Genomic DNA, 22,976 nt, shown 5'->3' with positions numbered 1-22,976 from the left:
CATCTTGGTCTCTGCTTTAGCATCCATTCAAGCCAACATTTGCATTTTTCACCACAGAGGAACCAATGCTACAATTCAAATGATATGTCAAAGCACTGCAGGATGCTTCCCTCACAGTTATTTACTCTCCTTCCTTTCGGACACGCTATCTTCTCTGCTCTTCCAGTAACAGTGTGTTAAATGAGTTCATAGATGCCAGCTGAAATCAGAGCATGCGAGGGCAGAATGAACCTGACTGGAGGCAAGGGCACAATGACTCAGCCATGGTGGCTCTAGCAGCCAGCCTTAATAAGTCCCTGTGAGCGTAGATGGGGCTGAACTGAGGGAAGTGACAGTGTGATGCTGCTGACTTGTGGGTATTACCTCAGCAGGGCTAATTACACTATTAGACCCTACCTGTGGGCTTCAATTTTGCTGATCCACCTTACATGCCCCTGGTGTCTGGAGCCACATACAGTGCATAACAGTGGTCACAGATGTGAACAAATACAAGCACACAAACTAGAGCCCACTCTCTCCAGAAAAACAGTAATTTTAATACTGGTACTCCAGCAAATGATTTATTTCTATTGCCAAAATTCAGCACCAAAATAGGAGGCCATGCTTTTTACCAAAGCACGTTTTCCTACACCCAAGTGCTTTGTATCTAATATTCACTGTACACATTGATGAACACATCTGAGATCATGGAGATCTCTCCCAAGACTGGAGATTGCAGCAGCCAAGGATCACACTACCAACCTTTTGATTATGATAATCTACGCTACCTCCTGAGCTACAGCCAACCTGACCCAACCCAACCGCAGTCACAAAAGCCTAGAGAGCAGTTGGCAACCTGGTTGCAAAGAAAATGCTGCATCAAAAACCTCTTTTCAACTGTTTTGGTTACATGAAAAACACCCACTTGTCCACAAACACTTGGTGACTAACCATCAGTGATGGTGAAACTTGAGAAAGTGCAATGCAAAGTGTAAGTTGAGAATGTTGGGGTGGTTGTAGCTCAGGAGGCCATCTACTAATGTGATGGTTGATGGTTCCATCCCTGGCTGCTCTAGTCTGCATGCCAAATATCTTTGGGCAAGATAGTAACCCTAAGTTGCTCTTTGATTGTGGGTGGACGATAGAAAGCTCTTAAGCATAGAAAAAAAGTCTTTATTTGAATGGGTGTGAATAAGACATGTTGTATAAGGTGCTTTGAGTGCTCGAGTAGAAAATATGTAAGTAAGTAGTAAGTAGTATGTATGTAGTTTTTCTCCCCTTCAGAGTAAAACTTCTGCCTTCTGCCACTGAAACCAACATATTCCAATACTTTTATTTTGGAGGTGAATAGTCTTTGTTTCTGCTTTGTGTTGCAAATTTGGGTGTAGTGATGGACGCAGACCTAAACTTAGAAAAACACATTAAGACAATAACAAAGTCAGCTTACTATCACCTCAAGAATATTTCAAGGATAAAAGATCTGATGTCTCAACAGGACCTGGAAAAACTAGTCCATGCATTCATCTTTAGTAGGCTTGATTACTGTAACAGCATCTTTACAGGTCTACCTAAAAAGTCAGTCAGACAACTACAGCTCATTCAGAACTCTGCTGCTCGAGTCCTCACTAAGACCAGAAAAGTGGACCACATCAGTCCAGCTCTGAGGTCTTTACACTGGCTGCCTGTCCGTCAGAGGATAGACTTTAAAGTTCTGATGCTGGTCTATAAAGCTCTGAATGGTTTAGGACCAAAATACATCAGTGACCTCCTGACCCAGTATGAACCTTCCAGATCTCTCAGGTCATCTTGATCCGGTCTTTTATCAGTTCCCAGAGTCAGAACCAGACACGGAGAAGATGCATTCAGCTTTTATGCTCCTTATATCTGGAACAAACTCCCAGAAAGCCTCAGATCAGCTGAAACACTCAGTTTATTTAAATCCAGGTTGAAGCTTCACCTGTTCTCAGCTGCATTTGAATAAAGCACCAAATCCACACTGTTTTACTGTTAAGCTTAAATTTCAAAACTTACATCTTAACTAATGATTTTATCTACTGTTCCTTTCCATTTTAAATCATGCTTTTTATTTGTTTTTGTTTTTTTAATGTCTCTATAAAGCACTTTGAATCATGCTGTTGAATTGTGCTATATAAATAAACTTGCCTTGCCTTTTCTACAGTTTGACATCTGCTTAATAAGTAGCTGGTGAGTGTTAGTAGGCAAGTCTCTATACAAAGTACGGGCAACCATAGAAACCAAAGCAATCACAAGGAGGTTTTTGTTGCAGCATCATCTTTGACACCCAGCGACAACAAGCAACATCCTGCATGTTGGGTAAATACACATTTTTCCCTAGCAACCAGTGGTTACCACAGGTCTCTAGACCTACATGACTGAGCCCATATAGGATGCGGTATTCCTTATTAAACATTTAATGATGACAGCACATTTTGTATTCAATACATTTATCTCACAACAAACTATTCCTCACTAAGAGCTCGCATGATGCCAGCCTGCCAGGTAGATGGTGCAGGGTCAGACTCTGCTGCTGGGAAAGAAAAACCAATTGAATTTACCCCACCGAGAATCCTCTATCGTGTTCTCCCACTGACTTCGGAAAAGAGAGCAAAGAAGCAGACAAAGATTCGATTTGAGTTCTTCCTGTGGAGATACTCCTGTTGCTGCCCCCTCAGTAGTCCGGGATGCTCTGTAAGTGTTTTAGGAGTAATGTAAAAAATCTGAACATTTTATGTTCAACACTCCTCAGACTGGATCTCATGCATTAACTGTGAGGACAGCAGCAACTTTAGGGCAGCATATGTGAGTATTTCGTTATTACTATCTATGAAGTTTCATTTTCTCTGATAATGACATTAAGTTGTCTTAATAATGATTCAAATTTGATTGAAGATTATTTACATAAATCAGTTGATTGTCAGCTAAACAAGAATTCCAGCTGTCTTCTTAAGAGTTTAATTGAAAACATTGTTTTATTTAATGCTTGGAACTGAGAAACTTCAGTAACAAACGCACATAGAAAAATGTTTGCTATTATCTGATTATCTGGCAAAGCAGATCTATGAGTACCAAGCTAGAAGTAGAGCCATTACACCATTTTCTGGATTTTAAAAACTGCTGGTATTTTTGTTACTGGTGTGCTTTGCACTGACAGACGATAACATTTAAAAACACTCACTCAAATGGATAGTTTTTTCCCCTATACGTACATATCCATATGTTATTTAGATGTTTTGAATAAGCTAAACTGAAAGCAAATCTTAATGAGAATGTGCTAAGCATGTTTAATACCTGGGTTAACCGCAGTACTAAACTGCTGCCTCTCGAAGCATCAAATTAATAACTTTCAGGCATCTGTTAAAGTTGCCGTTTGGTCTTTCCCTCTGGACATGTACAACTGGGAGGAGACCACCAGACACATACAAAATGCATGAGGGATTACATATCCCAGCTGATCACTGATGACTTGGGGATCATTGGGACAGCTGAAGGAAGATGGTGGGGAACATTGTCGTCGTTCTCTCTTTTTCTTTCTATTGCACTTTGACAAAATAATAACAAATGTGCGAATAAAGCCAACAAAACAGATATCTTGCCTCTTGAGTTATCCTCGAGAACATATATAATAAGAAACTGATGATTCAATTAAATGTCAGGGAGTGAGATATCTATTTTTCATACATCCCCCTGCCAGCCATTGCATAACATAGTCAATAAACAGCTGTTCAAGCTGTTTATTGACAAGCTATGCAATCCCTGAAATTACCTTCAAAGACAATCAATTATACAAATTGCTTACTGGTTTTGCAGTGCAATAACACAAAGTTAAAATACACTATATGGAAAAAAGTACTGGGCTCCCTATATATAATAAGATAAGATAAGATAACCTTTATTAGTCCCACACGTAAAAAATTTGTTTTGTTACAGCAGAACGTGATCAGTGCATAGTTACATAGCAAAAATTAGAAAAACACTGGAATAGGATAAGATGATAGGAATAAGATACTGTACTCAATAGAATATAATAAAATTAAATAGTATATACAATAGAATAAAAATAGAATGCAAATGCTATATGCAACTGAGTAAAATATAAGGTTGTCAGAAAAAGAGTATTGCACTTAGTGTTATTGCTATTGCACATGTGTGGATGTGGATGTGTGTGTTTGGTCAGTTGCAAAGTCTTTGTTGTAGAGTCTGACAGCAGTGGAGAGGAAAGACCTGCAAAATCTCTCTGTCCCACATCGTGAGCCTGGCACTGAAGGAGCCGCTCAGTGCTGAGAGTCTCCTGCATGGGGTGGGAGATGTTGTCCAGAAGGGATGATAGCTTAGCCACCATTCTCCTGTCTCTCACCACCTCCACTGGGTGCAGTGGGCATCCTAGAACAGAGATGGTCCTCCGGATCAGCCTGTTCAGTCTCTTCCTGTCCCCAGCAGAGATGCTGCCACCTCAGAAAACCACATCATAAAAGAGTACAGTGTACATATAGTACTCCTGTAGTACACCTACAGGAACTGCTCAAGCATGGAAACTAATGCCATGAAGCTCCCAGCGCAGTGTTTGTGCTGATATTAATGCCAGAGAAGCAGTTAGATCCAGCAGATCGTCAGCTACTTTTACATACAATGCAATGGTTGCAATGGTGGCATGTTATTATACCATGCTCAGTGTCAGTGAGCACTTTATAATGACCTACTGTTTCAAAAATGTTTGTAAAGAGCATCTATATAGCTAGATGCTCTTCATTTCATACACCTGTAGCAATGGCTCTGAAAATACCTTAAGTGTGGCTTAATACTTTTTTTCATATAATGCAAAGTGACTTAATAAAATAAAGCACCAATAAAAAAAAGTGAGCATATATAAAAAATACTGTTTATGTCGCATGTTCATGTATGAGGAGCGGATAATTTGCTTTCATATTCTCCTATTAAACCAGCCAGAATGGAGAGTCTCTGCAGGGCAAGACAATGTTGGTAGTGTTGTTGAATATTGCTCTAATTGTAGCGAAATCCACGTGAAAGACAGAGCTACTAAAACCCGTTTTTAATCATTTAGAGCTGTTTCACATTATGTTCTCGGGGCTGCTGTAAGGTTGGTTTATGTGCGACACGACCTTATGCACAGGAAGTGTGTTTGCCTCTTCCTGGTGAGATTACTGCCTCTAATCGTGTAACGGTTTTGCTCTGTGATGGTGACAGACCACAACAAAGACATCCTGGCCCTGAACTGTGAGGACTAGTTCTTAGTGCTGGGAAATCCTGATTGGTTTTTGAACTAGAAGAAAAGATTCTGAAGAACCACTGATGGTAGGCCAAGCCAGGGAGATACAGGATGGTCTTTAAAATGGTATAGCCAATGATATTATCATAGAAGATGTGTAGAAGTGTGTCAAGCCATTCCTTTGGATTTCAGATAAGCGCTATGCACTGTAATGCTTAATTTATGGTACCTTGGTTGTGTCTGTTCGTGGAGGTATTTTCCTGAGGAGAACCTTTTGGGGCAAGTGGTCAGCTGCCACTAAAGTTCTCCATCAAAATATTCCAAAATCACAACTGCACAGTGCTCGCCATGCATTGGTGAAAGGCTGAGATTTGCCCAAAAAAAAGAAAAGAAAAAGAAAGCACAGACAGTGACTACAGTGGACACTCTTTTTTCACTTGGTTTCACTTCAGCTCTTTAGATGTAAGAACTTCTGTCTCAGCTGGCTGATGGACCAACAACAGCAGAAGAAAGAGTAGCTTGTAGACAAATTGTACCACATATTTTTGGCTCTGCCCCCAATCTAACAACAGACACTCTCTGCAGGTAGAAAGGCAGTGCAAAGCTGCCCATGGACTGCCAACAGACTGCCCACATGACACCACTGCTGAACCATAATTTCCCCATTAGTCCTACCTGGGTAGTAGATAATAGAGACAGCATTAAAAGACCTTTCTCATTTCAAGACACAAAGAGACTTCAGCTTATTTCAGTAAGTTCCTTTTCATTTTATCAGTTTTGTCATTTTGATTTCATTCATCTTAACTTATGCTCAAAAAGAGCACTGTCCATGAGCTAAGCCTTATGTTGATGTATGCAGTCATTATTCATGGGTTATATTGAGGCATTGATTAAATTTCTTTATAAACCCAGCTAGATGTTTAGGGACTTTGTTGAAATTGAAGTTGCACTGGTCCTGAATAGCTCAGCTCTTCTTTTTTTTCTACATTTTAAATCTCAGTATTACAAAAAGAAGACACCAGCTCATAACAGCAATGTGTGTTTAGAAGATGACTGTCTGGAAATAAGCACAAGTACCAAGTTATTAGCTGAACAGAATTACACAGGAGACACTTTTTCACTTAACTAATGGTTGAATACCACCCACAGCAACAAGCTGCACCATATGGTAGTGAACCAGCATTTTTAGGCAGTGTTTGCAGTTTGTCTTCTTGTTTTCTCATTTTGTTCTTTTATAATTGTATTTTGGCGATTGATTTCACCTCTTTTATTTCTTTTATTTGGTTAAGGCTTCACTTGTCATTACTTTCATTTTTTTTAAAAGGACCAATGAAGGAAAATCAATTTGTACTTTCCCAGGCTGATATCGCAACTCCACTGCAACTTAAACATTGTTTATCCCATAATTCGTTCCCCACCACAAGGCAGCAATAAAAATGCCAGAAGACATGTTTCCTTATCAAAATTGAAGTAAATAGACTTACTTTGCATCACATGGTTTAATTAATATACAAACAAAAGTAGATCCTAATCCCTGGATTTGCTAAGAACATGGCAGACACAAAGAGAAGTTCCTCAGTTCACCTACACTGAGCTTGCTGCTGGCTGCTAGCTGGTCCTGGCGGTAATGTGTGAGGGACAGGAGGTTGTTTTTGGCACTCACACATTCAGAGAAGGCCAGACAGTGACATTATGCCAGCCAGGCAGGACTCTAGGGACGGCCATGTTAAATACCATCTCCTGCAGCTCAAATGGCAGAGTTGTAGTGGTGTTTTGGGTTATGTGTTTGTGTGTCTCTGTGGGTTGTGAAACGTGTATATGTGGCTGTGTGTTTGTACTTTTGCATATCTATGCCTTGTACTGGAATAAACTAGCAATGAATGGGGTTCTGTGCAAAGATGACATTAGAAGAAATGTACAAAAACAGGCCAAGCACCTAATTATCCATCAACGATGCAACATTGAGATAAATATAAACCACCACTGCTGTGGAGCTGGTACAATCAGGTGGAGGGTGGTAGGGAAAACTGGGAGAAAGAAAAGGCATGCGGCTGCAAGCTACTTCTCAGATGATATTCACAAACAAGGAATGATTTGTTCTTGGTTGTGTTGATAGAGTAAACTCTGAAACTCTGCTGTTTTCAAAATACAGAAAATGGTTTGGGGCATTATGTGACAATCCAGCAAAAAATTCTGCAAACAGCAGATGTGCTGTGACAGAGCTACTGTATGAGACAGAACAGACAGGGTAGAAAAACAGTGAGTGATACATAAATGCCTTGTTCAAAAATAAGAGATGGTGATAGCGCTCAAAAATGACAGTTTGAACTGATTCCATTTCGTCAAGGTTCAAAATACTGGAAAGATAAAAAGACTTTTACACACAAGAGAAGTAAAGGGAAAAGACAAAAGATCAAGAAAGGATGTGCATTTATCAGCCATGAGCTTTTTTCTTTTTTTTTTTCTTCTGAACAATTAGAATTGCATTTGTACATCATCTAAAGAGGCACTCTTATTTTTAATGCACCCTTTGGATTTATTTGTTTTTTTTAATAGTCTTAATATAACCACATGGCCATTTGTACACAGCTTCTGTGCTATTAACTTGCACCCTTCTAACCTGCACACAGATCTCACTTTCAAGTGTTCTTGTTAAAAGAACAGTTGAAAGCTGACCACTGAGAAATCACAGCAGGGAACAGTTTGGGAGGCGCAGAATCAATGTCATTCTGAATCTCTATCTCAGTTTCACTATTAATACTATTAATTTCTATATGTAGTGCACACACACACACAACCCCGTTCAGCTATCTTAGTGAGGACCTTCATTGACATAATGCTTTCCCTAGCTCCTTACCATAACTCTAACTGTTAAAAATGAATGCCTAACCCTAACAGTTACCCTAAACCTAACCATAACCTAATTGTAACCTTGACACTAAAACCACATTTTGATCCTCAGAAAAGGCCTTTAAATGCCTTCAAATTTGTGAGGACCGGGTTGTGTGTCCTCACAAGTGACTGTTGGTTCTCACAAAGATAGCTAGACAGGAACACACACACACACACACACGAACAAGCGTTTCCAACCTTAGACAAGGGTTCTATACATAAATGAAGAGACAGTCAATCACACTTTTGGTAGACGGGGAGCAAGTGACAGGGAGTCAGAGAGCTGCTGACTGTAGGAGAATAATAACAAGATGGACCAACCTCCATCGGTTACCAGCATACTCTAGCAGTTTATGTGACTTTTGAAGCAGACTCTCCAGTGAAAAATCTAGTCTTGGTCCACCGATCAGCCACTATTTCCAGAACCACAGTACTGCAGTGGTTTTGCTAGATTTTAGCAATTGCTTTAAAATGTTTGTTCAACAGTCCCAACAGTCACAGTCAAAATAGTTGCAGAGTTGCAAGTGCCGCTTACAACAGTGAAAAAAGGGCAAGATTAGGATAAGAGTCAGATTTTTGCTATGCTCAGATTACTTTTATAGTTAAATATTTAAAAGAGCTGCAATAAACAGAGAGGTAATCAATGTATCTGATAGGTCAGCTGACACGCGTCTAATTATGCACCTTAAATTTCGTTTAATATGCAGGTGGAAGGGTGGGTATGTGCAGAGTTAGAATAATAGGTTTGTTTTGGGTCTAAGCTTGCTTTAGTGGCTAATTGCTTAAAGCTATACTGTATCACTGTACACAGCATACACAGTAAACAACAGCAAACAGTAAACAGTATATAGTATTAAGTTTGTACCAGACAGATACTCTTAAACTATAATGTTGTCATGAAAGTCTATGGTGCATTAACTGTTGTGTGGCTGACTGTAAAACAACTATAGATTATAGACTGTAGTTCTGTAGTATCTTACAGACAATTAGGACTGTGTCACATTCACACATTAATTTTGTAGCCTGTTGATACCTCAGGCCATGTGTTACAGACATGTGAGGAAACATGGCTACTTTTCAACATTTGTGATTGAATTCCTCCAGCCAGTTTTATCGAGACTGTGGAGACTGCAAAGATTAGGATATCCAGCTATCTGAGCTGACAGCTCTGAAGCAACAAAATGTCAATTCCCACTCAACAATTAAAAGCTTAAATGCACTCATTCACTGATATTTCAAGTAGAATGAAAAGCATGCACTGTATAGAGTGGAAGCCATTATGTTTTGCAATTTACCTATTCGAAAGGAGAGCGGGCCACCAAAGGTGCTTCTCACCCACATGGCTAAGAAGAGCAGAAGCGCCCAGGCTGTGAGCATCTTCTATGACTCCTCATGGGTCCTGCCCCGGGGGTGCCCCTGTCACAGCCACCTGAAGAATATACAAAGAAGAGAACACCATTTATACATCAGCAGGCATCAAGTTGGACACGCACACAAGCCACATCTGTGCAGAATAGTGATAAGCCTTCGGATATACAGTGCCTCATCTCTGTTTTGCTCATGCCATCTCTCATTGCATGCTAGGAATCTATTAGTGTCAGTGCGAGACTGCAGCTAAGTGAATTTTAAGCCTATGGGAGTTTTAATGACTTTGCTGTTTTTTCTGTATTACTTGGCAACAGTCTTTTTAATTTTTTTTAGGTCTTTGTTGTTTTGTTACATATTTAAACATAAAATCCATTTTTTATCTCCCTGGTATTGAAGCAAAAAGTCACATAAGGTGACTTGAAGCATCCTGAACCAAATTTCTGGGTCTGTATTAAACCCTCTGAGCTGTTTCCATCAGGAGTTATAAAGGACCGAAAACCAAAGGGGATATATTTGACTTCCATTTCCCAGGTGGACAGCAATATGACTCCAAATGAATCATAATGTTGTTCCCTGTTTCCCGCCTGTGTAAATAACTAACTGTTTGCTAAAAAGGTTTGCCATACCAGCGAGTCTGCCCACAAGAGGCACAAAATGGAATTATCGTAGGTAATAGCTAAGAAATAGTTTCATTTTTAATAATTTTAGTATTAAATTTCTACTAATTTTATTCTATTTTATTTGTTTTTCCCATGTGCAGTTAATGTCCCCTAGATGCAACCATTTCCTATATTTTCTTTATATTTTCCCTCACCTAACTGCATGCAGCTCTATCAGACTAAACACTAGAAAATCAACAGATGCCATAATTAATTCACAACATGATTCACAAATGTAAACCATTAATGCGTTTGACGGTATTTTTAACCCTATTTTACCTCATCACACCTTCTTAAAGTGATTCTCAGATGTTCACTCTTCATCAAGGTCTGACGTTATTCAAGCTGACATTTACGAAGCTTAAAGGAGTGGGTGGTTCTGGTACGCAGCGATAGAGGATGGCGTCTTCTCTTTGACAGTGTTTTATGTTCCAGATCAGAAAGAGACTTTCTGTTTTTTTTAAAGGGGGATCTAGGGTGGGGGGATGGGGGTCAGGGACAAAGTCACTGCAACCACAGTGACTGTTTTCTGTTATAAAGTACACTACAGCTGCGTAAAATACTTTATTTTCAACAAAAAACAAGCAAAGTTTCTTTCGGCTCATCCTACCAAACAGAGTAAGCCAGTTAGGTGCGTGGAGGGCAAAGCATCCAAATGTCAGACAGCATGAAGATGGCAGACAGCAAGGCTATTGCAGCTGGACTGGAAAGAGTAAGGTCCTCTATATTTATGCAGGCACAAAGCCAGTAGAGGTGCAAATGTAGCCACAATATCATTTTCAAAGGGAGGAAGCTGACAGTCCTGCGTTTGCACCTGTGTGATTATTCTGGATGCAGGAAGACACTCTTTGGACTACAGGACGTGCTTATCTAGAGTGTCTCAGCTGGGTAACTGGACCAGAGATGGACAACATTTAAAGAGGGAGATTTGAAGATTGAGTCAGTGTCATGCAAATCTTAGTATCGGTTCATTTCAAAGTTGTTTCATTTAATCTACACACTTTCTCGCAGATTTTAGTGTTTGCTGCTATGTGTAGCATGTTTTTGGTTAATATGCCATTTCTTAGCCAAGGCCAGAAAAGTAGCATGTGAGTATAAAACCAGATAAATAAATGAGTCACAATGCAAGTCTTACCATGGCATGAAACTTTCTTAATGTGTTTGTTTTTTTAATTTGTTTTACAGTACTGTAATTGGGTTAAAGTTGACTGGAATTAGCATTCCAACATCAAGTCTGACAGGCAGGTTAATAAATATTACTTTCACATATGTGTTATGTGATATTTTCACGTGTTACAACCTGACATGGCTTCCAGTGACAGCATGGACAGCATTGCTCAGCAACAATAAAATTATCGCAGGTTTACATACGCCCTCAACACATTCCTTTTCTCATTCTCGTGACGCATTCAGGGTGCAGATGTAACTGAAGTTGCAGTTGTGGTACTTTGGCATTTCTTTAAATGGCAGGTTATTTTAAATTCAGCTTTTAAAACAACGCAACAAGTATCACCAAACACACAACTTGTTTCTGCACAGTTTGTCACACAGTTTGTCTGCTAGTTAAATGTACATTTGCTGTATTTCCCGAGAGAGAAAAAAAAAGTTAATGAATGCCATCTCAGAGATAAAGATGTAAGAGAGAGAGAACAGAGAGGAACGATCAGAGATTATCGACAAAGACAAGGACTCCAGCATGTAATGTCCTAATTCACTTTCAACTTTTTAAATTAGATCTTTAATCTGTGCATGATGTGCTGCTGAATTAGGTTTTTTGTGAAATGTCATGCAAAAGAAACTTAAGTTTACTAATTATGCAGTGGATTTAAAAGTTCCATGAAAATACTGTACTAGGCAGTTTGGTACACTTTAGTGCAGGTTAAGCTGGTCAATATGCAGTACTGTGGTAAAGGTCGCAGTGATGTTCACGGTTTATGTTAGGTTACAACCAGGGTAATAACATCAGTTTACCAAAAAATATACAGATCAGATTCACTCACTGAATTTCACCTCTTACTCTTGCTTTATACAGTCTAGGGTTGGAAACCTGCCCCATAGCTTATGAAACATCTGCTCAAACTCTGAGCATCTCACAGCAGCAGCATCACAGGTCAGCTGATCACAGCCTGAACACAAACTCACAAAATAAGTTTTTGTGTGAATTAATTGAAGTAATTCTTCTCCCCACGGTGCGCTGCTACACCTTAGCATTCCCCACCTGCCAAATCAGGCTTTAATAAGCCCTCACTGTACTGTACATGTTGTTTCTGAACTCACTAACTAGAAGGAAAAGAAAGGTAAAGGAAAGTGAAGCAAAGTCCTTTTAGGAACAGAGCAGACACACAGATGATTATTTTGCAGATGTTTCTGGAAATGTATGGATTAGTGAACAATATAAGCAAAAGGAAAAAAGAATAATTCCCCATTAACTGCACTGGTCATTACATGAGGTTTATCTGGATCTGCATGTAGTGTTCATATTACCAATATAAACCTTAAGCAGCTCACCGCCTAAGATGGCAATAAGACTGTCCCTCTCTGTTCTCGCACTACCTTACTGTTATTGCTCAGGAGCCCAGAGGAACAGCTGGATAGGACTGTCAACACATCAAGATCATTTCACAGACTTTTTCTAGGAAAACTATGCAAATAACAGCTGTCGAAGGTCTTCCCTTGAGGTGTTCAGCAGAGAAGAAAAACAGAAAAACAGCACTGAATGACGCTCATTCCAAAATTAATTGAGTACTGAATATTCCTTGCAGCTTATATCATTATGCACACAGGGGGATTACGGCGCTTTATTGTTCAATTAGACTGACTTTACAGCAGCATGTTTTCAACAATGTAAAATACGTTCATCCAGCTAACACCTGATAACCCAGTGTAGAACGGGGAAGACTGAACAGGAAGTGAAAGATTTTTTTTAACTACCAAGATTCCCGACACAAACAACAGCACTGTGCTAGTTAACAATATAAAGCTTAACTGCTTCTTCCAACAGGGTGCCATTTATTTGACTGCATATGAGAATATCAGAAGTGAGACATTAAATTAAAAACACAATGCTGAGTCCCTTGATACTAAATATGGCCAATCAATGTCAATGATAGCTTAGATATGTTGCAGAAGCCTTCGCAGGCTAAATCACCGCTGAGTAGAGACAAAAGCTTTGGCAGGCTTTAGAGTGAAAGTCAATGCAATCTGTAACACTAATGGCTTTTCAGTGAGATAAGCTCATTCATTTTAGCATTCAACACAAATTCCAATACGTTCGATACAGGGGTAAAATGAAAACTGAGCTGAATGATTGCCCTCATTTTTAACACACCCAAACCTATATCAATTTCAGTTCAGCTTCTCTTTTCAGAAACACAAACACAGACTGATATATCTTTACTACCGCAGGGCTTCTGTACTGAAGCCAAAGTGGCTAAATTGCATGCTGGCTCTTTAGGTTGTGCTTGGGATAAAATGACTTTGAAAAAATATAATTCTATTAAGAAAAATATACAGTAAAAAGAACAGGAGCTGAAGCGGTTCAGGAGACACAGGTATATAATGCTCCTTGATACACTCACTGCTCCAAGCATTCTTCTGTTTACTCACCACCAAAAATGGGCAGTAACACGTTACTGTAATCCGATTCCTTTTTTCAAGTAATGAGTAATTAGATTACTCAGCATGCTTACGAGAACGTAACAGTAATCATTACTGTTACGTTCTCGTAAGCACGCTGCGTTACTAAACCGTGAATTTGTTTATGATAGTGTGTCATGACAATGACGTAGAAGCATGCGACGTCTGTGCCGTGGTAGCAACAGGCTTGTGTAGATCAATAATAGAGGGCGGGAAAAAGTATGACCGTGCAGCGTTTTAAGCTTGGAAGTACTGACATTACTTTGAGTTTGAATCTGTAGAAATCTTCTGGTGTACACTCTCCATTGGAAGAAAACTTGTTTCTACAGTGAAAATTTAACTTCAAATTAGGCAAACCTCCACCTCCACTCCTGCTAAACAGGTGAAAATAGATTTAAGAGCGACGGGACTTAGTGCTGTTGAATCTTTGTTTTATTTCTTTTTTGCTGTTATTTAATCGCATCTATTTGAAATAGGGAGTGTAAACACAAAAAATTATTTTATATGCTGGAATATGCAGAAAATAGGTTTAAAGGTTAAACAAATGTCTTCAAGTCAGACACTGTTGCACATAATTTAATTTTTGCTTGATGCATAAAGTTAAAGACTAAAACTAATAAAACAAATTTTAAAAAGAGACTTTTTCATGTGTTTCAATTTTATATGATGGATTATGCAGAAAAAATAGAATTGGGCTGAAAGGTCTATTGCTTTATTATGTGTTCAGGTTGTGTATCATATTTTTTTAAAAGTAACTAAGTAATTTATTACTTTTGAAAATAAGTAATCAGTAAAGTAACAGGATTACTTTCTTGGAGAAATAATTAGTAACTAATTACTATTTTCAAGTAACTTGACCAACACTGCTCACCACCTTCAAGTCAAATTTTCTTTTTCATTCTTTTCTTTTACTTATTCATTTATTTTTTTGCTTTTTTTATCTTACCTTAGGTTTCTTAGGTTAAGGTATTCTGTTAAGACATAAATCTACAACACTGTAGGCTGTTCACATAAGAAAATTTAAAAAATAGACAAAGCAAAAGACTTGAAGCCCAAACACAGGAGAATTAACCTAATGAAGTCACTGAGCACAATAAGTGGTTTGAACAGCAGTACCTTTCACACCAATATATAATCAACTGAAACTTTGTTACCGTAGGTACACCTGTTCAACTGCTTGTTACATAAATATCTAATCAGCCAATCAGATGGTAGAAATTCAATGTAGGCATATACAGTGGGGCAAAAAAGTATTTAGTCAGCCACCAATTGTGCAAGTTCCCCCACCTAAAATGATGACAGAGGTCAGTAATTTGCAACAGAGGTACACTTCAACTGTGAGAGACAGAATGTGGGGAAAAAATCCATGAATCCACATGGTAGGATTTGTAAAGAATTTATTTGTAAATCAGGGTGGAAAATAAGTATTTGGTCAATAACAAAAATACAACTCAATACTTTGTAACATAACCTTTGTTGGCAATAACAGAGGTCAAACGTCTACTATAGGTCTTTACCAGGTTTGCACACACAGTAGCTGGTATTTTGGCCCATTCCTCCATGCAGATCTTCTCGAGAGCAGTGATGTTTTGGGGCTGTCGCCGAGCAACACGGACTTTCAACTCCCGCCACAGATTTTCTATGGGGTTGAGGTCTGGAGACTGGCTAGGCCACTCCAGGACTTTCAAATGCTTCTTACGGAGCCACTCCTTTGTTGCCCGGGCGGTGTGTTTTGGATAATTGTCATGTTGGAAGACCCAGCCTCGTTTCATCTTCAAAGTTCTCACTGATGGAAGGAGGTTTTGGCTCAAAATCTCACGATACATGGCCCCATTCATTCTGTCCTTAACACGGATCAGTCGTCCTGTCCCCTTGGCAGAAAAACAGCCCCATAGCATGATGTTTCCACCCCCATGCTTCACAGTAGGTATGGTGTTCTTGGGATGCAACTCAGTATTCTTCTTCCTCCAAACACGACGAGTTGACTTTATACCAAAAAGTTCTACTTTGGTTTCATCTGACCACATGACATTCTCCCAATCCTCTGCTGTATCATCCATGTGCTCTCTGGCAAACTTCAGACGGGCCTGGACATGCACTGGCTTCAGCAGCGGAACACGTCTGGCACTGCGGGATTTGATTCCCTGCCGTTGTAGTGTGTTACTGATGGTGACCTTTGTTACTTTGGTCCCAGCTCTCTGCAGGTCATTCACCAGGTCCCCCCGTGTGGTTCTGGGATCTTTGCTCACCGTTCTCATGATCATTTTGACCCCACGGGATGAGATCTTGCGTGGAGCCCCAGATCGAGGGAGATTATCAGTGGTCTTGTATGTCTTCCATTTTCTGATGATTGCTCCCACAGTTGATTTTTTCACACCAAGCTGCTTGCCTATTGTAGATTCACTCTTCCCAGTCTGGTGCAGGTCTACAATACTTTTCCTGGTGTCCTTCGAAAGCTCTTTGGTCTTGGCCATGGCGGAGTTTGGAGTCTGACTGTTTGAGGCTGTGGACAGGTGTCTTTTCTACAGATGATGAGTTCAAACAGGTGCCATTCATACAGGTAACGAGTGGGGGACAGAAAAGCTTCTTACAGAAGACGTTACAGGTCTGTGAGAGCCAGAGATTTTCCTTGTTTGAGGTGACCAAATACTTATTTTCCACCCTGATTTACGAATAAATTCTTTACAAATCCTACCATGTGAATTCATGGATTTTTTTTTCACATTCTGTCTCTCACAGTTGAAGTGTACCTCTGGTGCAAATTACTGACCTCTGTCATCATTTTAAGTGGGGGAACTTGCACAATCGGTGGCTGACTAAATACTTTTTTGCCCCACTGTAGAAATACTCAAGATGACATCCTGAAGTTCAAACTGTACATCAGAATGAGGAAGAAAAGCAATTTAAGTGGCTGAATGTGGCACAGTTGTTGGTGCCAGCTGCTCTGAGAGTTTTAGAAACTGCTCATATACTGGGATTTTCTCCCATCTCTCATCTCTATAGAAAATGTGTCAGTGAAAATACTTTGTTGATGCCAGAGGTCAGCAGACAATGGTCAAACTACTTGAGCTGACAGAAAAGTAACAGTAACTCAAATATCCACTCGTTATAACCGGAGATATTACTTTAGTTTCAGTTAAGAATACTTTAAATGGTGCAGCTGACCTGAGTATTGTTGCCGACCATGTGCATCCCTTCATGACCAGTGCACCCAGTACTCTAATGGATGCTTTCAGCAGGATAACACACCATGTCACAAACCTCAATTCACCTCAAACTGGTTTCTTGAACATTACGAGTTCACTGTGCTAAAAACAGTCATCAGATTTCAATGCAATACAAGGTGTACCCAATAAAGTGAGTGAGTGTAGCTCTTCTTATGCTTCCTGCACCTTAATCTTAAAATGCTCATTATAAGATTCAGAGTGGTCCATGACACAAACTTTAAATATATTTTACAGTCACCTGCAGTAATGGTAATATTTCAGTTATTTACAGTAACATATTTGGTATTCACCTCATGAAAGAATAACAGTAATTCTTCCTGAGGATCAGAATTGAGTACAAGTCCCACTGCAGAGACCAGATTGTAGAGGAATGAAGAGGACAGTGGCACAGATTACTTCAGCTGTCAGTTGGCATAAATAGGTAGACAGACATACAATCATATTGCATAGAGTTGTACCCATTGCATTTTCGGCATAAGCCTCCCGTGAATACTGAATAGGATTGTATAAAATGTCGGCTATTGTAGCTCTCCTTTTGTTTCTTTGCTCACAGCCAGTGCAGGCAAAGAATGTGAGATGAAATCAGAGAAACTGGACCGCTGTGTAATCATAGCTTTTCTGAGCAGGACTTTAAAGGCTCTAAAAGTGAGAGGGTTTCAGATACATACACTATAATAAAGACTGTATACTGTAATTTCTCTGTCTCTCTCTCTCTCTCTCTATATATATATATATATATATATATATATATATATATATATATATATATATATATATATATATATATATATATATATATACTACAAAAAAGCAAATTGTCACGATCCTGGGTCTTATGACCCAGTGTTTTGAGTTTTAGTTCATTTTGATGTTTATAGTATGTTTAAGCTCATTAGGTTTCCTATGTTCATTTGCTTATTAGTTCCCCCTTGTGTTTTCAACCCCTGTGAAGTCTCCCTTGCCCTTCATGTGTTTCATGTCTGTGAGTCTCATGTTGTCAAGTTCATGTTGTCATGTCTGCGTCTCATTATGTTTCCTGTTTTATTTTGAAGGGGTCCTGTGTTCCTATGTTCAATGTTTTTAGTTTTACTCTCCTCTTGTGACGTCGTTATGTTCATGTGTGTCAGCTGTTTCCCCATGTGTTTCCGTTTCCCTCATTATCCTCCTGTGTGTATTTAGTCCGTGTGTCTTCAGTCATTCTTTGTCAGGTCGTCTGCTCATCCACGTCACAACTTCAGGTATCCATGTCAGTTCACCATGTTTAAGGTTTTTTCATGTTTAGTTTTAGTTCACTGAGTTTAGGTTATTGTTTAGTTTCACCTATGCCCTTTGTTTGTACCTTGTTTCCTAGCCTCAATAAACGGCTTGTTTTTTGTTAAATCCACGTCACGTTCAGTTTTTGGTCTGCGTTTGAGTCCTCTCTTGCAAACACATACAGTCTGCCTCAGCCAGACTGTGACACAAATCTCTCCCTTTAAAGAACTGAAAAAGCACAATTCATTCCACTCTGTGTTTTCTGTGTTGCATGCTCGCTAACCCATTATTCATAAACAAAGCTTGTTTCTACAACTTTTTTTCCCGTACACCTAGTAACAAAAACTCAATTAACGCAGCTTAAATAGTGCACAATGCTAAAAGCACCTAATTAGTTTGCAGAGAAAAAAATCCATCCTTAGAATGAATGTTTTTTTTTTCCCCCACAGGTATCATCAATAAATAATGGCAACAATATGCAAACAACAAAGAGATTGAAAATGTGGGAAATGGATAAATTTATGTTTATTCTTTCAGCTTGAAGACAAAATATACTAGATGAACCACTGAAGGAGGTTTTTGGTTCGACTTGAATCATGTTTAAAAACAGCATGGCAATCCTTCCTCATGACTAATTTTGAATATCCCTATCTCTACTGGCTGGTGCACACTTGTTTAATAAAAACACAGCCATTTGCACACATAGACACAGACACCCTGAATGATTTTGGTAAAATCCTTGTTTTATTAAAATCGGAGGGGGACACCAGAATTCTTTCAGCACAGACGCTGTTAAGCATCAGTGTCATACTTGACAAATAGGGTTTGTATTTATACAGGGGAGGAAAACACTCTAAAAGCAATACACCAAATTTTCTTCAATCTAATTCTCAAAGCTCCCCGAGTTTCCTGCTCCCCCCTGTTGAGTGAAAAAGCATGCGTGCACGTATGCTCCTCGCTATGTTAAATGAAAATTAAAAGAAAAAAAAATGATGGAACCACCAGACAGACTAATTTAGTGGCTGTGTTTTATTACAGTCAGACATCTGGATCAGCAACTGCCATCAATTATAATTAAAAAAATTACAAGTACAAGCCTCAACTTAAACATATTGAGGAGTAGGGGAGAGGTGATGGCTTACTGTCTGACTAGCTGGCACTATCTAAAAACATTGATAATTATATTCTTTACATCTATCGCGAACTCCTATCCTGGAATCAGTGGGCTCGGTTTGACCATTAAGCTAGTCAGACTGTCTGCGCTTTGTGAATTGGGAAGTACAAGGAAGGCTTAGCGACTGCTGGAACAGGTTGGTCTGACAGCTGTTTGACTTGCCTTGTCAGAACAACAGTTTACACAATCCACATATCAAAACTGTCAATCATACATCAAACGCTGTGTTATTCAGTTGCAAATGGACAATTAAAACTGACACTTTAAACCAAAGGCACGTCAGATGCATAATGAGTCTCATATATTAGCATATATTCATGTACTGCTGCAATGGGAATCGCAGAAATGGCACAAAAGCAACTTGTAGATGGGAATAAGTGATGTGTGACCGATGTTCAAGACTGTTTGACTGTCACAAGCTGCGGAAAATTAATATGCATGTGGTACGCATGCTCCTCGGGTGAATATTTGCAGTGAGTTCAAAGAGAATGTCAGTCCACGTGAAACGTGTAGACACGAGTGAAAACAATGCACTCAGAAGATGAGAAGGAGGAGGTATTTGTATATGATAAGTATCAGTCACCGCTCCGCTCTTCAGTTCTCTGAAATGACCTGAGACTCTCTGTTCAAGAATGAACTGGATGTTCACAACCAGCATGTAGCTCACTAACCTCTCCAAGCAGTAAACACACATTTAATGTGACATCAAATCTCAGTGGCCTACCTGTCAGTGGGAATACAAGTAGAATCGCCTCATCCATACTGGTAGCAAGTCAAAGATGACGATACACTAATCTAACATGTCAAAGAAGATGCCTTGACTCTTAAGAAGTCCATTTGAAAACACATATAGTGTTTAGTTAGAAAAATTGAGTACTTGAAATATGGTTAGTGAGTTTTTCCATACAGTTCTGCAGTTTGTAGTTTTGGAAACGTATCAGAAATGAGATTCTCTTTCCCAGAAGGGCAACCTTATATAAAAAAAGAAAGGAGAGAAAGAAAATAGGCTAAGACCACAAGGAAAACACTGAGCACAGCAGTAGCAGCAAAGTTTAAGAGTTTAATAAAGGGGTGTAACACACATAATAAATACTAGATTGAAAGTGTACTGATACTGGTTTAATCTCACATGACTTTGAAAAACACTGCATAGCTTTGCATTGCATTTTCTTCTCGGGGCTTATACACCTTATATAACAATGTGCCTATGAGTACCCCGGTGTCTTCATCTGAGGCACAGGCTTCTATTGTTCTGCCTGTCACTATACTAGATATCTTTGTTACAGCAGCTGAATCAGTCCTGCCATCCTGAAGCTCAGCAGCACCTCCAGTTTACCAGAAGATTGAAAAAAGAATGCTGTAGCTAAGCCCAATATTAAACAATCCCAAAAATCACTCAAGCTACTCAAAATCCTGCAAAAACTTAAGTCTTACTCAGCATGCGTCAAATAAAAACCAGCCGAACACTCCACAATTCACTCAAAGGTACCTCGTTTGCATCGTTCAGACTAGACAAACAGAAGGAGTCCTTTGTGTTCCCGAGAACATATCAGTGTCAATAATTATTCATAGTTGACATCTACACATTCAGACGCGCAGTAATTAACTACATACTCTTACTAACAGGTTTATTGCACCTCGTTTACACCTTATGACTGCACTACGCAAGCTGTTAAACAAAAGCTCACAAACATTTCGTTCACATTCAGTGCGAACTCCAACATGTGGGTAATTTCACAGTGTACAAGTAAACAGCATTGTGTGTCAGTAACAACAGGTTGAAAATGAAACGAAAGGCTTACGGGAGCAAGAAGACATATACAGTTAGACAGAGAGCTATGTTGCAAAGCAAGGTCGATGGCTTCAAGTGACAAAACCACCTTCAAAATACGGGGGAGCAGGAGGCTTAGTCAAAGATGATCTTAAGTCTGCCCGATTCATCAATATTTAATAGCATTTTGATAGCCGGTGTGAAAAAAAATCTCCAGGCATTTTTTGGAATTTAGGAGGGGACTTAGCACTAAATGACTCAATATTATGATGACAGAAGAGTGGAATCATCCCTAAAGGACAGTAATTTTAATTAAATGATGATGTGAGATATTTGTGCTAATTGCAGGTTGTAAAGTCCCAGTTTCAATAATCTCCTCCCCTAACTGAATTTTCAAAATGAGAACTGCCCTCAGGCTAGTAAAACACTACCAGTGTCAGTAGACAAATTACCAAAGCTTTCAACCTACCAGTATTGTCTTTGAACTCGTCCTTATACTGAAGGACCAGTTCATTTGTTATTCCAGTCTAAGCATATGTTTTAAAGCTTCTGGCTCAGCCACCTGTCATTATAGTATATATACCATGATTACCCTATTGACCTTGTCTAAGAGGGACTCCATGCTTTTAGAATAGAATAGAATAATCCTTTAATTGTCCCACAAGGGGAAATTTGGTTGTAACATCAGCCAGAAAGACACATATACAAACAAACAGTACACAGGACACAGAACAGAAACGTACACAATTTTTATTGCATATTTACATTAAGGACAACGGTTACTATAAACAGAGTACTGTACAGTTATTAAATTAAATAAAAATAACTACAGATAAGAGGCAAACCAGGTTGTAGTGCGAATCGGTTATTAAGATAAGAGGCAAACCAGGTTGTAGTGCGAATCGGTTATTGCAGTTACAGCGCAGATGTAAACATCTATGTTTGTTGGGAGCAGTCCTGATTGTACAGTCTGACAGCTGCAGGGAGGAAGGACCTGCGGAAACGCTCCTTCATGCATGGAGGATGCAGCAGTCTCTCACTGAAGGAGCTCTGCAGTTCAGCAACATTTACATGCATGGGGTGGGAGACTCTGTCCATCAGAGATGTTATTTTGGCCATCTCTCCCACCACCTGCACTTGGTCCAGGGTACATCCCAGAACAGAGCTGGCCTTCCTAATGAGTTTATCCAACCTCTTCCTCTCAGCTGCCGATAAAGTGTTGATCCAAAATACAACACTGTAAAAAAATGACGGATGACACCACAGAGTCATAGAAGGTCTTTAAAAGCGCTCCCTGTACTCCAAATGACCTCAGCCGCCTCAGCAGGTAGAGTCTGCTCTGGCCCTTCCGGTAAAGGGCGTCAGTATTGTGGCTCCAGTCCAGTTTATTATTCAGGTGAAGACCCAGGTACCTATAAGAGTCCACTATCTCAATGTCCACTCCCTGGATGTTCACCAGTGTCAGTGTGGTGGGTCTGTGTCTCCGGAAGTCCACCACCAACTCCTTGGTCTCTGAGTCGTCCTCACCTGTGATGAGGCCGACTATGGCAGAGTCATCAGAGAACTTCTGTAGGTGGCAGCGTGGGGAGTTGATGGAGAAGTCTGCAGTGTAGCGGGTGAAGAGGAACGGTGCCAGCACAGGTCCCTGTGGGGCCCCCGTACTGCAGACCAGTGTATCAGAGACACAGCCCTGTGTCCTCACATACTGTGGACGTTCTGTGAGGTAGTCCAGTATCCACTGGGACATGTGGTGGTCCACTCCCGATAGCTC

The 22,976-nt window shown here is 39.6% G+C and overlaps 1 protein-coding gene across 1 annotated transcript in view; it reads right to left on the bottom strand.

Annotated features, from left to right (window-relative positions):
- grik4 (glutamate receptor, ionotropic, kainate 4) overlaps window positions 1–22,976 on the bottom strand; it is a 364,143-nt gene that overhangs the window by 180,307 nt on the left and 160,860 nt on the right. Inside the window, exon 3 of the mRNA XM_080889585.1 lies at window positions 9,412–9,545. Coding sequence (XP_080745711.1) covers window positions 9,412–9,493 — 82 coding nt within the window. The 5' untranslated portion in view covers window positions 9,494–9,545. The remainder of the gene's footprint in view (window positions 1–9,411; window positions 9,546–22,976) is intronic.

This window comes from Rhamphochromis sp. 'chilingali' (genome assembly GCF_963969265.1).
Source record: "Rhamphochromis sp. 'chilingali' genome assembly, chromosome: 8".
Taxonomy (NCBI): Eukaryota; Metazoa; Chordata; class Actinopteri; order Cichliformes; family Cichlidae; genus Rhamphochromis; species Rhamphochromis sp. 'chilingali'.
Note: the sequence above shows the minus strand (reverse complement) of the source record. Positions and strands in the feature narration are given on the sequence as shown.